Raw genomic sequence first — 21802 nt, 5'->3', positions numbered from 1 at the left:
GATTAGTGAGAACTAGCACAAATGCAGCAAGCTCACAGGGCAGCCACTGGGAGCCTAGCTCAGCGCAGCTCTGCCAACTCCCCTTTGGCCATAAAGCCATGTCAGATTGCACCAGGCTAGGCCAGGGCAACCTCAGACATCCCAGCCCAACCAGCAGGGCCCAGGAGGAGAGAAGTCGGACGCTCTCCCAGCGGGGAGCCCAGTATGACCCATCTCGCGGCTAAGACATCCCCGTGGGCAGAGAGGGAAAGGGGTTTACTACTGGGAGCTGGCTGTTTCCTAAGGGGTTTAGGAGCTGGCTGGGGAACACAAGCCACAGAAAGCAGAGCCGTGGCTGGTGCTGGGAGAGGGCAGGAGGTGGGATACAGGGGGCACATCTGACCTTCCTCTCACTCCTGATGCCTCTGTAGACAAACTTGCTCTACGAGTGCAGGAGCTTTCTTGGCTCACGGGACAAGAAGCCTGTGTGTGTGTGACTGACCTGGGCAAGCTGGTCTCCACAAGAACTGGCCCCTCCTAGAAACCTGCAGTGCTACATGGGTGCTGCAGGGCACCAGAGATCGGAGAGATTGCAGACCAGTGACTGAGCACACCAGAGCCTCAGGAGAGCCGCAGGGAGCTGCACTGCAAGAAAAAACTCTGCAGGCCTCTCTGCCACAGAGAAACCACGGGCTAGATACAGCCCCAACAGTCCAGCCCCACCCATTCAACTGCCTGGCACCCACGTCTGGCACTTCACTTCACCAGCCAATCACAGCAACGGAAGCCCCAGGGGCAGCACAGCAGAACTAGGCCCGTTCCGCCTGAGGAAAGCTGGCACCATCCACTCCATGCAACATGAAAGGTGCCCAGCACGCTGGCCTGGGCTCTGAGAGATCGTACCAAAACCTGCAATCAGCGGCAGTGCCCTTACCTCCCCACGGGGAACGTGCAAAGCTGAGGCCAGTGCTCACTGAACCCAGTCAGGGGCCATGATCTGGAGGTGGAAGCTGATGCAAAGCAGTTTCCCACTCAATAGGAGGGGACTGCAGCCAGCACAGCAGAAGGCCTGAGTCTTCTCTTGTCTGCACCAAATTCCCCCTCCAGGACTTACACAGAGTGACATCTGACTTACGCCAACAGAAGCAACAGACGGCTCAGGCCCAGGGCGAGCTCCAAACCCAGGGCAGGAGGAGAAAGAGACTCCCTCACGTGGCCAGAAATGAGCAAAGGCTCTGCTATGGAGCGCAAGCAGGAAAACCGGTTCCCGGAGGGGAGAGAGGGCGGAGCTGGCAGCGAGGGGTCAGCACCAGACAGCAATAAGGGGCTGGCTGCAGGGGTTAATACCAGCCCCATGGCAGTTCTGTCTCCGCTGCACTCTGGCAGCACCTGTAGGGCGTCTCATACCAGCGAGCCCCACTGAACTGCACTGCACGTGCGCGTGTCTGTCTCCTGGTGAGGGTCAGGCTCTCTATTGCAATCCAGCCTCTTGGCACTTTGTGGCTGGGCATGGGGGCAGAAAGCAGCGAGATCTTTCCTCTGGCGTAGGGGAGTTCCCCCGAGGCAGGCCAGGGGCAGGAAGGGACGTGGTACTGGACTGTGGTGATGGTCTGCTGGCAGATGGCCCCATGAGGCCATGGAGTGCACTTCCAAGAACCTCTCAGGCAACACAACAGACACTGGGTCGGGGCTGGTGTAGAACTGTCCCACACTCAACGTGCTGCAGCTGGCTTTTCTGTGCCCCCAGCTGAGCATCGGAGCCGGTCTCTCTCTTTCTGTGCAGTGCTCTGGGAGCCATGCACTCGCCTGCCTTCGGGGACAGGGAAAAGACGGTTACTCACCTTTGTAACTGTTGTTCTTCGAGATGTGTTGCTCATATCCATTCCAGTTAGGTGCGTGCGCCGCGCGTGCACATTCGTCAGAAAACTTTTACCCTAGCAACTCAGTGGGCCAGCAGGTAGCCCCCTAGAGTGGCGCCGCCATGGCACCTGATATATACCCCTGCCGGCCCACCCGCTCCTCAGTTCCTTCTTGCCGGCTACTCCGACAGTGGGGAAGGAGGGCGGGTGTGGAATGGATATGAGCAACACATCTCGAAGAACAACAGTTACAAGGTGAGTAACAGTCTTTTCTTCTTCGAGTGATTGCTCATATCCATTCCAGTTAGGTGAATCCCAAGCCTTACGTAGGCGGTGGGGTCGGAGTGAAATGTGGCAGAATGAAAACTGCTGAGCCAGAGGCTACAGCATGTCTTGACTGTTGAACCAGGGCATACTGCAAAGCAAAGGTATGGACCGAGGACGATGGAGCTGCGCGACAGATCTCGTGGGTAGGAACACGAGCCAGCAAGGCGGCAGATGAAGCCTGAGCCCTGGTAGAATGCACGGAGATGTGGCTTGGGGAAATATGAGCCAAATCATAACAAGTGCGGATGTACGCCATCACCCAGGATGAGATCCTCCGAGAGGAAAACAAGCAAGCCTTCCCTTTGGTCTGCTACCGTGACAGAGCTGGGGCACCTTACGAAATGGTTCTGTCAGCGCAATATAAATGCGAGCACTCTACAGATGTCCAGGGAGTGCAATTGTTGCGCCCATTGCGTTGAGCTGTGGGTAACATGAAAGGCAGAAACCACCTTAGGGAGGAAAGCCGGGTGCGGTCATAACTGCACCTTGTCTTTGTGAAACCTAGTGTACGGCGGAACCACCGTAAGAGCTCTGAGCTCGGAGACTCGTCTGGCCGATGTAACAGCTACGAGGAAAGTTGTCATCCAAGACAGGTATAGCAGAGGGCCGGTCGCGAACGGCTCGAATGGGGGAGACATAAGTCTGGTTAAAACTAGGTTGAGGTCCCAGGATGGGGCTGGGCGGCGCACCCGAGGGTGCAAGCGCTCCAAGCCCTTGAGGGACCTCGAACCCATAGAGTGTGAGAACACGGAACGTCCACCTTAGCCTGGCTGGAAGGTAGAGATGGCTGCCGAGTGTACCCTCAGCGATGATACCGCCAGGTCCTGCCGCTGAAGGCCAGAGGCAGGCCAAATAGAGGGGATCGAGACCTCAGTACGAGCAAGATCGAGCATATTGCACCTGTAGAAGAAACGCTTCCACTCGGCCCGGTACGTTGACCAGGTGGAAGGCTTCCTGTCACCCTGGCTCAGTTACGCAGCAGCCACACCGTGAGGCGAAGAGGCTGCAGGTCCGGGTGACGAAGCCTGTCGTGGCCCTGAGTGATGAGGTCTGGGTGGGGTGGCAGGGTAATTGGGTTGGTTATTGACAGGCCGAGCAACGTGGTATATCAGTGCTGCCTGGACCACGCTGGAGTGATCATGATGATGCACGCTCTGCCCCTGCGGAGTTTGAGTAGGACCTAATGAACCAGTGGGAACAGTGGTAAGGCGTAAAGGAGTTGGCCTTTCCATGGCATCAGGAATGCGTCCAAGATCGATCCCGAGGAGAGACCTTGGAAGGAGCAGAACATCTGGCATTTTCTGCTCTCGCGGTGAGCGAACAGGTCTATGTGAGGAAAAATCTCCACTTCTGGAAAGCAGAACGCCTCACATGGGGCAGAGTGACCACTCGTAAGACAGGAAAGACCTGCTGAGTCAAAGCGCCAAGGCGTTCCGAACGCCTGGGAGAAAGGACGTCACCAGCTCCATCGAGTGGGCCACACAAAAGTCCCAGAAATGGATGGCCTCCTGACAAAAGGGGGGAGGATCATGTCCCTCCCTAGTTATTTATGAAGCACATGGCCGTTGTGTTGGCTGTAAACACCGAGATACCACGGCCTCGCAGCTGCCGCTGGAACCCCTGGCACGCCAGGCGGACTACTCTCATTTTTGGGGCATTGATGTGGAATGCCAGCTCCCGAGAAGACCAAAAGCCTTAAGCTCGGAGGTGACCATGAGCACTCGAGCAGAGAGATGACGCGTCCGTCGTCAGGGGCAGTGAGGGCTGGGGCGGATGGAACCGCATCCCTGCCCACACCAGGGAGGGAGTTAGCCACCACTCTAGGGAGCCTAAGGTGCTCGAGGGAACGGTGACTACCATGACCATTGGCTCCCTGTCCGGGTGGTACGCCGAGGTGAGCCGGACTTGGAGAGGACGGAGGCGGAGCTTGGCGTGTTTGGTTACAAACTTGCGGGCAGCCATGGATCCAGGAGACTGAGACAAGTGCGAGCCGAGGTCGTTGGGAAAGTCTGCGGACCTCGGATGATTGTTGCCATCGCCTAAAACCGCAGTTGTGATAAGCAGGCTCCGGCTAGGTCGGAGACCAGGATAGCCCCTAGGAAGTCCAACCTCTGCGTGGGAACCAGAGTGGATTGCTCTATAGTAATCATCAGGCCTAGAACTGTGAATAAGACCGTGACGATGCCCACGTGCTGAGTGGTTTGTGTCTCGGAGTCTCCTCAGATAAGCGAATCGTCCAGATACGGAAAAACGCATATCCGACATCAGCGAAGGTAGGCGGCGACTATGGCCGTAAACCAGAAGTACTGACAGTTGGCTAGAAAGCGGAGGTATCTCCTGTGCAGAGGGAAGATGGCGTTGCGAAAGTACGCGTCCTTCATATCGAGGGCGGCATAGTAGCCCCCAGGAGGCAAGGATGGAATAATGGTTCCCAGGGATACCATACGGAACTTCAACCTTATCCTAAACTGGTTGAGTCCGCGCAGGACTAGGAAGGTCTGAGACCTCCGTTCGAGTGGGGGACTAGGGCATAACGGGAGTAGACTCCCTTGCCCCTTTCGTCAGTCGGTGTCTGCACCTCTTGTACGAGGAATTGCTCGTGAGAGGGGTCCCTGAAGGGGGACAGGGCTGGAACAAATTAGAGGTGGTACCTATGCTCCACCGTGCGCAGGACCCAGCGATCTGAAATTAACTGGGGCCACGCCAGGAGAAAGCGGGATTGGGATCCCGGCCTGTGACTGGTACACCACCCTCAGGCGCACCTTGGAGGGTTCGTCTTTGGTCCCAGTGGTAATTGCGAGGGACCTTGACCTTGGCTCTTTAGGGGTCCTGACGTTCGTCTGCGACCACCTTGGCCTCGCCGTTTGCCAAAGTTCTGTCTCTGGCTAGGCACAGAGTATGGCGGCTGGGGACAGAAAGGCCTGCGTTTGGTCGCTGGCATATGCATGCTGAGAGAGCGCATTAGGACCCTATTGTCCATCAGGCTTCGCAGCCTGGGGCTGTCTTTGCCGCGAAGAGGCCTTTACCAACAAAGGGTAAATCCTGAATGGCATACTGCAGCTCCGGCCGGAGGTTTGAAACCTGAAGCCATGAGATGCACCTCATGGCGACACCAAAGGCCAGAGTCCTGGCTGCTGAGTCTGCTGCGTCCAACGAGGCCTGGAGGGACACTCTGGGTACCTTTTTCCCCCGTCCTCCAAGACGGCAGCGAACTCTTGGCGGGAGTTTTGAGGGAGAAACTCCATAAACTAAACTACCTTCACCCAGGTGCTATAATTATAGCAGCTAAGCAAGGCTTGTTGCTTTGCTACCCAGAGCTGCAGGGCCTCTGCAGAGTACACCTGGCAGCCAAGTTGGTTCATTCGCCAAGCCTCCTTCGGTTTCGGGGCTGGTACCCGCTGGCCAGGGCAATACCTCTCCTTAACAGACTGAAAGACTAGTGAGCAGAGAGGAGAGCGGACAGACGAGTAGTTGTACCCCTTAAAGGGCCCCATACCGGGTCCTCTATCTCTGGGACCTCCTCCACCTCAGGTTGTCGGGGGGCGTATCAGAATCGTGGTCCTGAGTATAAGATCTGCGCATGTGGGATGACACGGATGCGTGTCCGGATGGCCATGGAGGTACTAAAAAAAGGCATGGGCAGAGTCTCTGACTCTATCGGACCTTGCCCCACTCGGCACCGGGGACCGGCACCAGGAGGCGTACCGGTACCTGGAACGAGATCCAGACCTGCAACCAGAACGGTGCCGGGAGGTCGACCGAGATCTCGAGGCTCAGGGAGAGGCTACGGGAGTCACGGTACCTGTCGCGGTGCCGGGAGTCGGAACGGTGCCGATAGTAGCGGGTCGGCGAACGGGATACCGACCGGTGCGGCGAGTGCGACCAGTACCGATGAGCAAAACAGCACCGGGACTGCAAGTGGTGTCGGGTGTGCCGACGGGACCTGGAGCGTCTGCGGGACCATGATCATGAACGGTGCCGCTCTGCTGTGCTGACAGAGGACGGTCATATGAAGAGACTGTATTACCCGCACCGGTGGTGCCGGGGTCAGGCAGCATCGACTCTGTCATGGCAATGAGATCCCTCATCGTTGGTAATGTCTCCGGCGTGGAGGGAACAGCAGGCTCAACCACAGTGCATACTGGGGAGCTGTCAGGCACCGGATTCGACGGCCCTCGTGGGACCGGGATCGACGGTACCGAGGTCGTCAGAGCTTCGGTAGGTGTCGGTGCCGGGCGATCCGACTTAGACGAGCTCTCTGGCAGCGGTGCAGTTGGCACGGAAGCAGCAGGAGCAGTAAGCTCAACCACGGCGTGTGCCGGGGAGCCGTCAGGCACCGGATTTGACGGCCCTTGTGGGACCGGGATCGACGGTGCCGACGTCGTCGGTGCCTCAGCAGGTATCGGTGCCGGGCGATCCGACTTAGACGAGCTCTCTGGCTGCGGTGCAGTTGGCACAGAAGCAGCGGGAGCAGTAAGCTCTACCACGGCGCGTGCCGGGGAGCTGTCAGGCACTGGATTCAATGGCCCTGGGGGACTGGAATCGACGGTGCCGATGTCATCAGTGCCTCTGCAGGTGTCGGTGCCGGGCAATCCAACTTAGACGAGCTCTCTGGCTGTGATGCAGGTGGCACGGAAGCAGCAGGAGCAGGGGGCTCAACCACGGCGCGTGCCGGGGAGCCGTCAGGCACCAGCAGGAATTGTAGGCTTTCTCGACCTCGGAGGAAGGGAGCGGTGCCGAGTCGACTTCGGTGCTGGCGACGGCCGGTGCCGAAAGGCCTTGGCAGTACCGGCGGGGTCCGATGCCGAGGAGGTGCTTCTGCCAGCCGCTTGATCCTCGCTCGGTGCCAAAGGTGGAGGGGTAAGTGAAAGTCCCGCTCCTTTTTGTTCTCGGCTTAAAAGCCTTGCAAATGGGCCACTTAGCTGTCAAGTGTGATTCCCTGAGGCACTTCAAACAGGAGTCGTGTGGATCTCCCTTCGGCATCGGCTTCTGGCAGGCCGAGCCCATTTTAAAACCCGGTGAGCCGTGCATGGGCTCCGGCACCGGATGCAGGGAAGGGGCTACTTCCTGAACCCCGCTAACTATTACTAAACTAACTATGTTAGCAAAGAAAAAACGTATAACTATACAAATATATATATAAAAGGATTATAACTGCATATCTATATACGAGAACTACGAGTAGCTAGGGAAGTGGAGGTCAGCTAAGCCGCGCTCCACTGTTCCAACGACCGACACGGGCGGTAAGAAGGAACTGAGGAGCGGGTGGGCCGGCAGGGGTATATATCGAGCACCATGACAGCGCCACTCTAGGGGGCGACCTGCCGGCCCACTGAGTTGCTAGGGTAAAAGTTTTCCGACGAATGTGCACGCGCAGCGCACACACCTAACTGGAATGGATATGAGCAATCACTCGAAGAAGAACAAGAGAAGACAGTGGCCTGCCTCTCCCCGTTCCCTGCGGGCCACCAGACGGTGACTGGGATCTCAGAGCTGAGCCAAAGGGGAGTAACCGGATTAGCAATGACTGACATGACTGAGTACAGCACAAACACTGGGGGCGCACAAGAGCTATGTCCACTAGCTGCACCCAGCATTTATTCCCAACAGCCCCACCCAGGGACCCGCTCCAGGTTCTTCCTTTCCCAGAGCTCAGCAATGCAGAGCCCATGCCCCGGGCAGGGGGGCACTCAGGGCTGAGCCCAGAGCTGGCAGTCCGGCACTAGTGCCTCCCCGTCCGCTTTCTAGTGCATCCCTACTTTCTCCCCGTACTGGAGAGTGGACCCCGCCAAAGGTTCGGTCTCCCCTGATCTAGAAGCAGCGAGGCAGCTGGGAGCACAGAGCTCACGGGGTGGGGGTGGTCACTGGGAAGCTGGGAACACGCACAGGGAATCAATTCTGAAGCACTTAGAGGAGAGGAAAGTGATCAGGAACAGTCAGCATGGATTCACCAAGGGCAAGTCATGCCTGACCAACCTAACTGCCTTCTATGGGGAGATCACTGGGTCTGTGGATGAGGGCAAAGCAGTGGATGTGTTATTCCTTGACTTTAGCAAAGCTTTTGATACGGTCTCCCACAGTATTCTTGCCAGCAAGTTAAAGAAGTATGGGCTGGGTGAATGGACTGTAAAGGGGATAGAAAGCTGGCTAGATCGTCGGGCTCAAAGGGTAGTGATCAACAGCTCCATGTCTACTTGGCAGCTGGAATCAAGCAGAGTGCCCCAAGGGTCAGTCCTGGGGCCGGTTTTGTTCAATATCTTCATTAATGATCTGGAGGATGGGATGGACTGCACCCTCAGCAAGTTTGCAAATGACACTAAACTGGGAGGAGTGGTAGATACACTAAACTGGGAGGGTAGGGATAGGATACAGAGGGACCTAGACAAATTAGAGGATTGGGCCAAAAGAAACTACTCCCGTACTGTGTCCCTGAGCAACCAGCCAGCCATCTGGTGCCCAGGACTCCAGCAGTACCTCTCAAGCCTGCTCCTGGCCCTGCTCTCCATAGCAGACCTCCCACACAGGGCACATCAGTTGGATGGTGGCATCACAGAGGCACAGGTAGGAGACAACAGGACCACGGGCAGGTCAGAGGTCACATTACCCGCGCTCCTGGATCCTGCCAGCCCCATAGATGGGAGCCCTAAACGCTAAGGTCTTACTTTTCCCAGCTGTCTCCAAGAGTTTCCTCTTGCCTCTCTTCTTCTGGGGGGCGGAAGGGGCCAGCTCACCCTCATCGGCCGGGGGATCCGGGCTGTCCTTCGGGGTGCAGCGCCCGTTCTCCAGGGCCTGGCCCGTCTCGCTGTCTGGGAGGCTGTCTGTCTCGTCCTCGCCATGCTGCCCGCCCTTCGGGGTCCCGTCGCTGTCCTCCAGGCCTTTCCACTGGGCACTGTCTGTCTCCAGGTCTCCATTGAGCACCTGCTCCGTGGAGACAGCATCCTGGCAGGGGGGGTGGCACTTTGGGACTGAGGCAGTGTCTTTGGATGCTTCACTACTTTCCACCTGCAGAGACAGAGAAAGGGAGAGGCTGAGAGGCCAGCTCCTGCCCAGCTCTGGGCTGCATAGGCCCTCGGGCCACCTTCGCCAGCGCCGTCACCCAGCCTCATCTGCCCTCGGTGCTCCCCAATCTGGCCCCAATGTGCCCCTTGATCCATGTCCCACGTGCCCTCACCTAATATGACCCCCGAAAGATCCCCAAGGAGCCCCCTTGATCCAGCCCCCAGTCTACACCCTTGTGCTAGAGCTGGCATATGCCCAGTCCTCTCTGCCACGTGTACACCTGCCCCTGGCTCCTCCTTCGGGGGGCTGCCCCGTTCACTGGCACTCTGCATAAGTCACCTACCTTGTGGGAGGGCTGAGCCCTGGTGCAGCCACTGCACAGTGCATCACAGTCCTGCCCCACAGCGGCACATACTGCACCAGAAAGGGCCAGTCAGTGCCCTCGAGTGCTGTAGAGCTCCAAGAGTGTCAGAGAACCCAGTGCTGCAGGGGTGAAAGGCACTCTCCCAACAGTGAGCCCCCTGCACTGTACCGAGCCTGGGGGACAGGACTACTCCTAGCTAGAGGCAGCAGGTCAATAGACTATCGACCTCCCACATACACACACACTGCACCCCAGAGATATCTCCTGGGGCCTGCGTGAAATCCTTCCCAGTGCTCCAAGACTTACTGAAAATCAACATTAACAGTTCAGTGATCCCCAGCCAGCTCTTTTAAAACTCTTGAATGAAAGTAATCTGGGCCTGCTGGTTTAAAATGCCTAACTTTAGTAGCTTCTGTTTCACATCCTCCAGAGATACTATTGGAATGGAAAGAATGTTATCGTCACCATATGCGTCAGGCTCTTTTCCTACTACAAAGATAAATGGGACGACCCAGGAAATTATAGCCCTGTTATCCTGGCATCAATCGTGGGCTGTGACCAAAAGGGAGAGTGTGATCCTTGGATGCATAAAGAGGGGAACCTCCAGTAGGGGTAGAGTGGTGATTTTACCTGTCTTTGGAGCTGTGCGACCACTGCTGGAATCCTGTGCCCAGCTCTGGTGCCCACATCAAGAAGGATGCTGGTAAATTGGAGAGGGGTCAGAAAAGACCACAAGAATAATTTAAGGGCTAGAAAAAAAGCTTTATAGTGATTGATTCAAGGAGCTTAGTCTATTTAGCCTAAGAAAGAGAAAGTTAAGGGATGTCTTCATCCTAGTCTATGGTACCTACACGGGGAACAAATATTTGATAACAGGCTCTTCAACCTAGCAGAGAAATGTCTACCAGGATCCAAGGGCTGGTAGCTGAAACTGACGAATTCAGACTGGAAATAAGGAGCACATTTTTGAAGGTGAGAGTAATTATCCACTGGAACAATTTACGAAAGGGCCACTCTCCATCACTGACCACGTGGCTGTTTTTCTAAAAGATGCGCTCTGGGAATGGTTCTGGGCTGGTCTCCGGCTGTTACAATGGGAGTCAGACTAGATGATCACCATGGTCCCTTCTGGCCTTGGGATCCAGGTATCACCCCAGCCTGAAGCTGGTCACATGGGGCGCAGGCAGGAGGCCTCCAGTGACATGCAGAGGGGGGCACTGGCAAAGGGAGCAGGCAGTGCGGGGAGGCATGCCCTCTGCCCCATTCTGAAGCATCTGTGCCTCTGCGTGCTGGGACCACCCGACACCAGCCTGCAGAGTGTGTTGCAGACCCTGTTCCCCTCCCCATTTCCCATCTTGTGCAGGAAAAGGTCAGGCTTGGGAAGACCAGGCTCATAAATACCACGCTCATAAATACAGCCCAGCCTAGCCCATGCCTGGGACACCGCACCCAACTATTATTCACCTGCTGGGACACCGGGGGAAGGGCAGGTGCAGGCTGCCAGGTCTGTAAATACACCAGCACCCTCCACTCTGCAACACGGCTGTGTGACACCCCAGCAGGGCTGGGAGGGTGCACACACCCAGAGCTCACTGAACCCTTCTGATAGTGCACCCCAGCCTGTACTCCTTCCAGCTCTGCTAGGCCTTACAAATCAGGGCCACGCAGGACCCGCAGACCCAGCCCCACCTGGAAGGAGAGCTGCTCAAATGGCTAATGGGATCAGAGCTGGGAAAGGCTCTTCAGGCCAGGATCGTCCAGTCTGTTCTCTAGGGCTCCATTCAGCCACCAGGGCTCCCAGCCTTTCCCCAGGAGACAGCCCCCAGCCAGGCCCATTTCCCAGCCTGGCATCTCTTCTGAGCCCAGGCTAAGATCAAATCCCCACCCCCCCAGCCCAGTTACGCCCCCTGCACCCCTCTCAAAAAGCCCCATGTGCCAGGCAATTGACCTCACTTGGAAGGTGAGATTTTGTCAGACACAGCGTGCAGGGCTGCCCTGAAATCCAGCCAGCAAACCCTTGGGCTCCAGGCACAGATTGTGCTGTCTGGAGACACACGCCCAGCCCTTCCTCATCCCCCGCTGCCTCGTGCACACGACTCCATCTCCCTGGAGATGTTCCAGGAGTCTGCCCCATTATTTTACTCCCTTCACAAAAGGCCTGTGATTTGTTTTCTCCCATCGTAAAAACCATCCTTGGCCCAGCCCCTTACCTCCAGGCTCACTGAGCGTGAGCCGTCTACAGCTGCTGGCTTCAAGCCCTCTGCTCAAACTCCATCCCAGCCCCAGTCCAACTTGGCTTCTGACCCATGCCCTCCACTGACTCCCCCCACCACCAAGGATCTCTAATGACCTCTTCTGAGACCAACTTCACAGCCAGGGCTCCAGCCCCAGCCCCTCCAGGCCATGGCTGGCTGCCTTTAACGCGGCTGACCAACCTGCAGTCCCTGGGCTTCCGCGAGCCTGCCCTCCTCCCTTCGGTGTCTCATCTGGGGGTGGTCTTGCTCCACTCTCCTCTTATGGGGAGGGTCCCCTCAGGGCTCCATTCTTGCCCCCTCCTCTTCTCCCTCTACACCAGGGGTAGGCAACCTATGGCACGTGTGCGGAAGGTGGCAAGTGAGCTGATTTTCAGTGGCACTCACACTGCTCAGGTCCTGGCCACCGGTCTAGGGGGCTCTGCATTTTAATTTAATTTTAAATGAAGTTTCTTAAACATTTTAAAAACCTTATTTACTTTACATACAACAATAGTTTAGTTATATATTATAGACTTCTAGGAAGAGACCTTCTAAAAAGGTTAAAATGTATGACTGGCACGGGAAACCTTAAATTAGAGTGAATGAACGAAGACTCGGCACAGCACTTCTGAAAGGTTGCTGACCCCTGCTCTACACTGTCTCTGGGGGGGTGTCTATGCAGCATGCAGAAGGAAGCCTGCCAGCCCAGCTCAGGAGACTTGGACCTGTGGGGCTCACGCGGGCGCACTAAAAACAGGGCTACAGAGCCTGAGCTCCAGCCCAAGCCATAGCATCAAAGCTCTGTCTACACAGCTCTTTTGAGTGCACGAGCCCATGCCCTGCTAGCCCGAGCCTGACCCAGGCTGACAAGCTCACTTCTGTGGGCTGCGCAGACACCCTGGGCAAGCTCAGCCACAAACATGGCTTTGGCTTTAACACCTATCTTTAAACTGATGACTCACCAATTCATGGCCGTTCCAGCCCTGTCTCCCTCCCTCTGCCCTAAGATCTCAGCCTGTCTCTTGAATGTCCTCCCACGGGTGTCCAGCTGCCGCTGAAACTTAACTCAGCCACAGCAAAGCTCCTGATCTCTCCCGACACCCTCCTCTGCCTCCTCTAGCACGGAGAATGGCACCACCAGCCTTGCTGCTGCTCAAGCCTGAATCTTGGCTTCCTCTGACCCACACACCTCGGTTGTGTCTGCAACTCCCCGTCCTCACCCAGAACGAGCACCATGACAAGGGCAGTTTGGTCTCAGCCTGGCCCTGAACCATGGAACTCCAGAGCGAGATATGCGCATGCAGCCCCGTGCCCTGAACTCACAGACTCGTACCCCCAGCTGGTCTGCAGCGCTCATTAACTCTGAGCTCCCTCCAGCAGCGCAGGCCAGAGGGGATCTCTGCACAGCCTGGCGGCCCTGGCAAATCTGCCACTCTGCTCCCCAGCAGGCTGCCTTGCTCGGTAACGCCGGCCTGTCCCATCAGGGCAGGGTAGCTGTGGGCCTGAGCCATGCGAACAGCCCCCTGCACACCGCAGGCCTGCAGGGATGAGCTGCACCCATCTCCCCCAACCAAACTACCCCCGATTCCCCCTCTCATGCTGGGAGCCCGCCAAGCATGCTGCATCGGCCTGCACCTCCAGGGGCTAGAAGGTAGGACTAGGCACTTCTGTCCCAACACCCTGCCGCAGCCCCAGCCCCAGCCCCAGGTAGCCCAGGAGACTCGGCGTCCCCCAGCCAGTCACAGCTTTGCACGGAGCCCAGCTCCCCATCCCCCCCACTCCTGACACCGGGGCCCAGGAGCAGATCCAGCCACCCCAGCTCCCCACAAAGTGCTCTCTGCTCCTGGCCTGGCCTGAGGAGTAGCTGTTAATCCACCGCACTGCATCAAGGTGACACCTAATGCTGAGCTAGCTGGGCCCCAGGGCTACACCCAGGCCGGTTCCTCACATCCCTTGACCCAGGAGCCTCCCTCAGGGACCAGGGCTGTCCCAAGTGGGTGGCACCAAGGGAGGCCCCCTTCTCATCCGGAGAGTGACAGGCCAGGCCATGCAATGGGATCCCAGAGCGGTTCCTTCTGGGACAGCTGTGCCAGGGCACTGGCGATCGGCCCTCCCTGAGAGATCTGCCACCCGCTGGGTATCTCTGCTGCACTGCTAGCCATGGTGCCTCTGGGGAGAGCATAGGCAAAGCCCCAGAGGTGGGGCCAGGCTGGCTGAGGCCTGATACCAGAACTGTCTAGCTGCGCCTAGTGCACTCTTTTTATCTTCGAGATCCCATTGCCCATCTCACCCCCCCCCGGGCCAGGCTGGCCCATTCTGCACTCAGAGCTCCTGGCCTGCGGCACAGAGCCACACGGAGGGCAGGGGTAAAGCTCTAGGCGCTGAGTGTGGGGCAGACACACCTCCCAGGGCCCCAGGAGAGCTCTGCAGCAGCAGGATAGACCCTCCTGCCAAAGCCAGCCAGTGAGTAGCCAGAACATGGCAAGTCTCTGGAGCATCAGGCTTCCCCACATTGTGCCGCATGGCTGGGGCAGGTCTCTGCTGAACAGCATGCAGCAGGGCGGGGGAGGGAGGGCCTGTGGCTTCTCGCAGCACTTTTCATTAGTCATGTAACCCCAAAGAGAAGGAAGACCCAGGGACATGGATTCCTCCCAGCAGCTGGGCACCTGCACTATTCACAGCCGATTAATAGTGGAGAGGAGCCGGCCTGCGCTGGCGTCTCTACCCAGCTGCCTCCACTGGGGAAAGTGAAACAAGTGTGTGTATGACAGGCAGAGTCAGAGCCAGCGCTGGCACAAGGCACATGGCAACATGGACTGGAGGGTGAGAGACAGACCCTGTCTACACTAGTGAAGCCAGCTGCTCAATCACTCTCCCTAGCCCCTGCCAGCTGCACGGACTGGTGTGTGCCTCCTGGAGCATCCTCACTGCTGGCTCCTGAGCTGCGGGGCCTGCATGCACTAGCAGCCAGCCTATTTCCTCTAGGGCTGACCTGCAGGCTTGGCCTGCCCTGGTGGCACGGTCAGGGGCTCTCACTCAGCAGTGCTGTGCCATCCAGGCAACAGTTCGCAACGATTGTTTAACACCCCCCCCCACCAGCTCTGCCCCCCCCGCACTGGGGAACCCAGGTGGGCAGGCGGTTCTGGGCAGGAGCACGAGCTGCAGTCCAGCCCTGGGCTGGGGGAACAGCGAGGGAGAGCGCCAGCGCCAGCCCCAGCCCCAGGTCCAGGCAAGCCGGGTACACAGTCAAGGCCAACCCCTGCCCATAGCCACGCAGCCCAGGACACAAACGGCAGGGGCTCCTGGCTAGGGGGAGAAGGGCAGGGCTGGCAGCCTGGGAGCCCGGCTGATGGTGGGAGAGCCAGCCAAGTGAGCTCCACTCCAGCCTTGATCCCCCCTCTGCTTCCTGCTCCTGGGAGTCAGGGGCGAGCAGCCCTGCACGGGCAGCAAAGAGCAGTGCAGCAGGCTCATCCTCCCAGGCCTGGGGGGCCAGGACTCCCACCCTGCTCAGCAACGGCGCTCGGGTGCCATTGGCCAGGGGCTGCAGGAAGACCCTGGACAGCAGAGCAGCTGCGAGGGAAAGGGTGAGGAGTTACGAGTGAAAGGCCCAGCCTGGCTCAGTGGTTTCTGTGGCAAGGGAGAGTGAAAGTGTAAGTGTGCTCTGCAAACCCCAGCAGGGACGCATGCAGGCAGCGCTGGCTGCAGGGGGCTGTGCTGGGGGGTGCTTTGGTTCTTTCCATAACAGCTGCAGGATTGGGGTCAGGCCACAGCCCCCTGGGATATCTGGGCACTGGGCACACACACAAAGCAGCAACAAATCCAATGGGGCAGCACTGGGGGCTCTTCTTTCCAGGCAGCCTTAGGGCCCCCATTCCCCACCACTGGGCCCCCATTCTCTTCCCCCAGGGCCACCCTTGGCCCTATGACAGACCTGGCCACAAAGCTCCACCTCCAGGACTGATTACTGCAATTCATTTGATCTAGGAATGACGTCAGACCCACAAAACCCTCCCCCTGGGACACAATGCAGCGCCATTCTGCTTAGCAACACATGGACACATCACTCATACCCTCCTCTCTCCTGCAGCTCCCCACTCGAGCCAGGGCAAGGTCTCTGTCCTGATACTCAAAGCCCCAGGAAATGGCCCTGGCTCCCTGTGTCCAGGGCCTACCTTCCTCCAGAGCAAAGAAACTATCCACCAGTGGGGGAGACAGAACTTGCCCGGGAGCTGGGCCTGGCCTACGGAACTCACTCCCACGAGAGGGGAGAGACGCCGAGCCCCAGGCTGAATCAGAACTCAGGTCTTTTGGCTGATGCTACCTTCCATGCTGCTACTGCAGGTGGGGAGGGCAGAGCCTGGGTATTACTAAACTGAGACGTGTTCTGCTACTCCACTGATGGGGGCCACCCAGCTGGCCGACTAGCCACAACATCCCTGCTCAGACACTCGCCCTGCCTTCTGCAGCAGAACCCCCTAGCACAATGCTGGAGCACTGAGATCTGCACTCAAAGGGGAGAGTGCTTCCCTGAGTTACACTGCTCTGGGCTGCACCTGAGTCCCCTCTGCCGGTCCCCCAACCGCCCCAATCAGTCCCTCAGCAGAGTGCCTGTCTCACATGGCCACCCTGCACCACGACGGCTAAACAGGGCACCATCTCTGAAGCAGCCATTTGCTCAGCTGCTGCAGTAGCTCAGACTCCCAGCCCCAGAGGCCCCATGTCGGCGGGGCGCCAGGGCTCTGGCCATGAGCTCACCAGGCACATTACATGCTCCATTAGAAAGCACGAGGTATTGAACACTTCGCTCAGTTTCCTGTTCTCCAAACCCAGCAATCAGCTCCCTCTGCCTCTGCACCTCCTCCCACAAGCAAGGCAGCAGGAACAGGCCTGGACCTGGGGCCTAGCTCAGCCTGCCTCTCAGGAGGAAAAAGACACCAGGAGCACCGCAGAACCGAGGGGCTGGGACTCTCCCCGTGGACCAAGGCAGGCCTGCTTGGAGCCAAGCCAAACACGGAGGGAGCAGCAGAGAGGAGGTGCTTTCCTGTAGTGCCAGACTTCTCGGCCACCTGCACCACCCTGCCCTGGCGGGACCTCAGCCTTCCCACTGTGCCAGCCTGTCCTCAGCCCAGGCCCTGCAGGGAAGCCTGGGTTTGAAGAAAGAGGCTTGTCTCTAAGGCAGGGAGGAGCCTGGAATACCAGTCCCCATGCCCCAAACGTGACTTGCTCTCAGCCCAGCCCCATCTGTGCTGCAGGGCATAGGTGGGCAGCAGGAACCCCTTCAGTCAAGCTGAAATGGACCCAAGGGAGCCTCTCCCTTGCCCCTCATCTCTCTCCTACCAGGCAGCCTTGTCCTGGTGCCATGCCAGTGCCACACAGACATCGCCCCCCCTCCCCCCTAAAGCCCCTGGCACTGGCTGGCCACTTGCTGCTCAGTCGGTCTTCACAGATAAGTGAAAAGGGAAACAGGGCCGTGTCTCTGGCAGCGATCAGTGGAGCCAGGCACTGTGCCCGGCTGATGCAGAACGGTGCCGATGCCAGCATCGTGCCCTGTGGAAACTACATGTCCCAGGATGCAATGCACACTGGCAGGGGGCCACAGGGCACAATGGCACAGAGAATCTGTCAGCACACGGCTTGGCTCTGCCTCTGCTCTGCCTGTGCTCCATCGGCTGGAATAGCTGAGAGGGACTGGGGGGCTGCAGTGAGGATCAAGGGGCTTGGGCTTAGGGGGTCTGAACTAAGGATTAAAATGAGGGGGGCTGCAGGTGAGGCTCAACGGTCGCTCTCAAGAGCTCTCCATATCCTTCCCTTTCACAGAAACTGCAATTCTCCCACCACTAACTCACAAATCCCTGGCACTGAGCCTGGAGAGATCCCCCCGCCCTGCTGCTGCCTGGAGTCCCTCACTGTCCGCCAGGGATGGACCCCACTGCACTGAGTCCTCAGGAGAGGGGAGGAAGGTGTCACCATGGAACCCCCCCACCCACCCACTCAGCCATGTGCTGACGGATACCCCACATGCCAACAGCACATCCAAGGTCACAAGGGGCGGCTGCCTCTTACCATGGTGCAGACCCCACCGCATCCCCGAACAGAGCCCCCCGAAGACAGTTGCCGCCTCCTGCGTCCCAGGAGACTCCTCCCCACACTTGTTTCTCTTTCTCAGCGCCTGCAGCAGACGCTTCCTGCTGAGCTCTGGTCCTGACGCTGCCTCGCTCACAGTCACTTCCTCCAGTCACAGGCCAGCCTCCCCTCGCCCCCAGCTACTTGCCTGCTCCGAGCGCCCTGGGGACTCAGCACCTCTGCTCACCCAAGGCCTGGCCACACAGGAGGAATGTGAAACTGCAGAGAGATGGGCAGGATGTGCCAGGGTGCAGGGCAGAAAAAGGCAGGAGCTGAAGACCCGCTGGGGAGGAGGCCCAAGCAGTTGGCTGTGCACTGGGGGAGAGGAGGAGCAGGGAAAGGCAGAGCTGGGCACAGCCAAGAGACACACACACCAGCAGGGGGGTTAAGAAGCGGAGGGGAGGTTTTGCAGTGGGGATGGTGAAGAGATAGCAACAGCCTGGAGCTGGGGAGGGGAAAGCTAAGGAGCCCAGCCTCAGTGTGTGCAGCTGGAGCTGGTGGCTGAGGCGCATCTGGGGCTTACTGGTGTCAGGAGGGCAAGCGAAGCCATGAGAGTGGGAGGGGTCTCCAGGCACGGACCCCGGGATGCCCCTGGAGGGGAAGGGGAAGTGGCAAGTGATATTTGGAACTGGCAGATGATGGCCGGCAAGTCTAGCCCAGAGCCCTGACTGCCTGAGGAGGCCGGGGGCCGGGGGGGGGGGGGCAGTCACAAAGCAGCCCAAAGCACATTGGGGCAGCCCTTGAGAGACCGAACAATTCCCAACCTCTGTGACTGACATCCCATCCTCCCATCCTCTGGGGAAATGGAGAGGACCTTGGGTGCCCAGCCCCCTGCCCAAGGAAACTTTAACACCCCACCACACAGCAAGACTGCCTTAGGAACTGCAGGACACTGGTGACACAGCCTGTTCCCGGTCTGTCTCTCTCACCTTTTCCACGCCAGGACACCTGCACACACACCCCTCCCCAGAGCAACCCCGGCTGCCCTGAAATCCCCTGGGGAGAGCATCTGCCTGAAGCAATGCTGTGTGTTACTATCCCAGCCACTACACTGCTGAACCACCACGGCTGTGTTTGCTTTAGTGCCTGCCCTGCCCTGCCCCTTGGCTCCAGGGCTTTCCTTTATTGCACAGATATGAAGTGGAGGGAATGGAGTAACTTCAGCCACACTCCAGTATGCTCAGCGGTCTGTGGACGCATGAACATGCTCACACACACACACAGTCTCTCGCTCTCTATCTCTGTACTGTATCAGGATGCCAATGTTTGCCTGAAACCCCCAAGCCTAGTGGCAGATGCTGATTCTTGTAACTTATTGAAACCATCCAAATACAGGGGAGGTGGGGTCGGATCTTTTGGGAGAGAACATAGGGTGTGGGCAGAGCTGAGCTCAGAGAGGAACCCTGGGAGCAGCCCAGCCTGGAGAGAAGCCAGGGCTAGGGCTTGGCTAGCTTCACTGCAAGTTCCTCAATTGAATAAAACCAAACTGTTGGAAAGGGAGAAGTTTTGAGCTGCTGCAAATTGTGTGGACTGTTTGGAAGCCATACAAACAACTCGTCACACATGGCACAAACCTACCCCTACACAAATGCTCTATGAGTTGGCACAAATGTACATGCTGTAATGGACCATGATATAGGTGGTCTGGCCTAGCAGTCACAGCTGGGCTGAAGTCTGTCCACCAGGGACAGGAGCCATTGGGCAGGAGTGGGAGGAACTGCAAGACGAGGTCCCAGAAACAAGAGTCGGGGTCAAAGGCAAGCCAGGGTCAAAGACCACAGACTGGGACAGTACCGGGTTAGAACTGAGAGGCAGGAGTCGGGGTCGGGGTCAGTGTCAGGCCGGGGTCAGAGACCAGATATCGAGGCAGTACCAGGTTAGAACCAAGAGGCAGGAGTCGGGATCAGAGTCAGGCCGGGGTCAGAGACCAGAGATCAGGGCAGTACCGGGTTAGAACCGAGAGGCAGGAGTCGGGATCAGAGTCAGGCTGGGGTCAGAGACCAGAGATCGAGGCAGTACCAGGTTAGAACCAAGAGGCAGGAGTCGGGGTCAGAGTCAGGCTGGGGTCAGAGACCAGAGATCGGGGCAGTACCGGGTTAGAACCGAGAGGCAGGAGTCAGGATCAGAGTCAGGCTGGGGTCAGAGACCAGAGATCGGGGCAGTACCGGGTTAGAACCGAGAGGCAGGAGTCGGGGTCGGGGTCAGTGTCAGGCCGGGGTCAGAGACCAGAGATCAGGACAGTACCAGGTTAGAACCGAGAGGCAGGAGTCGGGGTCGGGGTCAGTGTCAGGCCGGGGTCAGAGACCAGAGATCAGGGCAGTACCAGGTTAGAACCGAGAGGCAGGAGTCGGGGTCAGAGTCAGGCTGGGGTCAGAGACCAGAGATCGGGGCATTACCAGGTTAGAACCGAGAGGCAGGAGTCGGGGTCAGAGTCAGGCTGGGGTCAGAGACCAGAGATCGGAGCAGTACTGGGTTAGAACCGAGAGGCAGAAGTCGGGGTCAGAGTCAGGCCGGGGTCAGAGACCAGAGATCGGGGCATTACCGGGTTAGAACCAAGAGGCAGAAGTCGGGATCAGAGTCAGGCTGGGGTCAGAGACCAGAGATCGAGGCAGTACCAGGTTAGAACCAAGAGGCAGGAGTCGGGATCAGAGTCAGGCTGGGGTCAGAGACCAGAGATCGGGGCAGTACCAGGTTAGAACCGAGAGGCAGGAGTCAGGGTCGGGGTCAGTGTCAGGCCGGGGTCAGAGACCAGAGATCAGGGCAGTACCAGGTTAGAACCGAGAGGCAGGAGTCGGGGTCAGAGTCAGGCTGGGGTCAGAGACCAGAGATCTGGGCAGTACCAGGTTAAAACCGAGAGGCAGGAGTCGGGGTCAGAGTCAGGCCGGGGTCAGAGACCAGAGATCAGGCAGCACTGGGTTAGAACCAAGAGGCAGGAGTCGGAGTCAGAGTCAGGCCGAAGTCAGAGACCAGAGATCAGGCAGCACTGCGTTAGAACCAAGAGGCAGGAGTCGGGGTCAGAGTCAGGTTGGGGTCAGAGACCAGAGATCAGAGGTAGTACTCCACTCAGATGAAACTTTGTGGGAAAGGGTGACCCTAAGTGATCCCAGTGCCAGACGGCAAGGGGCTCCCCCAGATCAGCTGAGGAGACCAGCTCCATGCACCCCAGCTCACTGTGCCTCTAACCTGTATCTACCAGGTCTCATGTCATATGTCACTGGGAAACTAATGCCTCGCTGGTCATTCATGTTCTTGCATGATGTCCGTGCAGTGTGTAGTAAGAGTTATGGATACACACTGGAATTCCACTAATGGGTGTTTAAACCAGGCATGTCAGGGGAGTTGGTAAACAGGTCTGCCCTAGACAAAGGAGGGCGTCTTTGCTTCTATGCCCAGCCCAGAGTCAAGCAGAGACAATGCAGGTCCATTTATGTGCCAGGCAAACGAAGCCCCATGCTATCAAGTGAGGCAGGAGAAAGTTTCCAGTAGGGAAGAGAAACTTTATCTGGGCTATAAAGACAGGGGGTCTGAACCTGTCTTTCAGGTTTTCCTCTTAGAAATTAGAGGATTGGGCCAAAAGAAATCTGATGAGGTTCAAGAAGGACAAGTGCAGAGTCCTGCACTTAGGACGGAAGAATCCCATTCGCTGTTACAGATTAGGGACTGAGTGGCTAGGCAGCAGTTCTGCAGAAAAGGACCTAGGGGTTACAGTGGACAAGAAGCTGGATGTGAGTCGACAGTGTGCCCTTGTTGCCAAGAAGGCTAATAACATTTTGGGCTGTATAAGTAGGGGCATTGCCAGCAGATCGAGGGACAAGATCATTCCCCTCTATTCGGCATTGGTGAGGCCTCATCTGCAGTACTGTGTCCAGTTTTGGGCCCCACACTACAAGGAGGTTGTGGAAAAATTGGAAAGAGTC

At 57.9% G+C, this 21802-nt stretch overlaps 1 protein-coding gene and 1 long non-coding RNA gene across 7 annotated transcripts in view; one reads left to right on the top strand and one right to left on the bottom strand.

Annotated features, from left to right (window-relative positions):
* The window catches only part of DNMT3A (DNA methyltransferase 3 alpha), a 284321-nt gene that overhangs the window by 162759 nt on the left and 99760 nt on the right, over positions 1 to 21802 (bottom strand). For 5 of the 6 annotated variants that reach the window (XM_050948759.1, XM_050948761.1, XM_050948762.1 and 2 more), the window contains exon 4: positions 8828 to 9167. In XM_050948759.1, coding sequence (XP_050804716.1) covers positions 8828 to 9167 — 340 coding nt within the window. The remainder of the gene's footprint in view (positions 1 to 8827; positions 9168 to 21802) is intronic. The other variant, XM_050948763.1, reaches the window with a different exon arrangement.
* Positions 19751 to 21109, top strand: LOC127048900 (uncharacterized). The gene is made up of 5 exons (XR_007773799.1): positions 19751 to 19834; positions 19908 to 19980; positions 20133 to 20430; positions 20504 to 20576; positions 20656 to 21109. It is a non-coding gene; the product is annotated as an uncharacterized LOC127048900 (long non-coding RNA).

This window comes from Gopherus flavomarginatus, chromosome 4, assembly GCF_025201925.1.
Source record: "Gopherus flavomarginatus isolate rGopFla2 chromosome 4, rGopFla2.mat.asm, whole genome shotgun sequence".
Classification (NCBI taxonomy): domain Eukaryota; kingdom Metazoa; phylum Chordata; order Testudines; family Testudinidae; genus Gopherus; species Gopherus flavomarginatus.
Note: the sequence above shows the minus strand (reverse complement) of the source record. Positions and strands in the feature narration are given on the sequence as shown.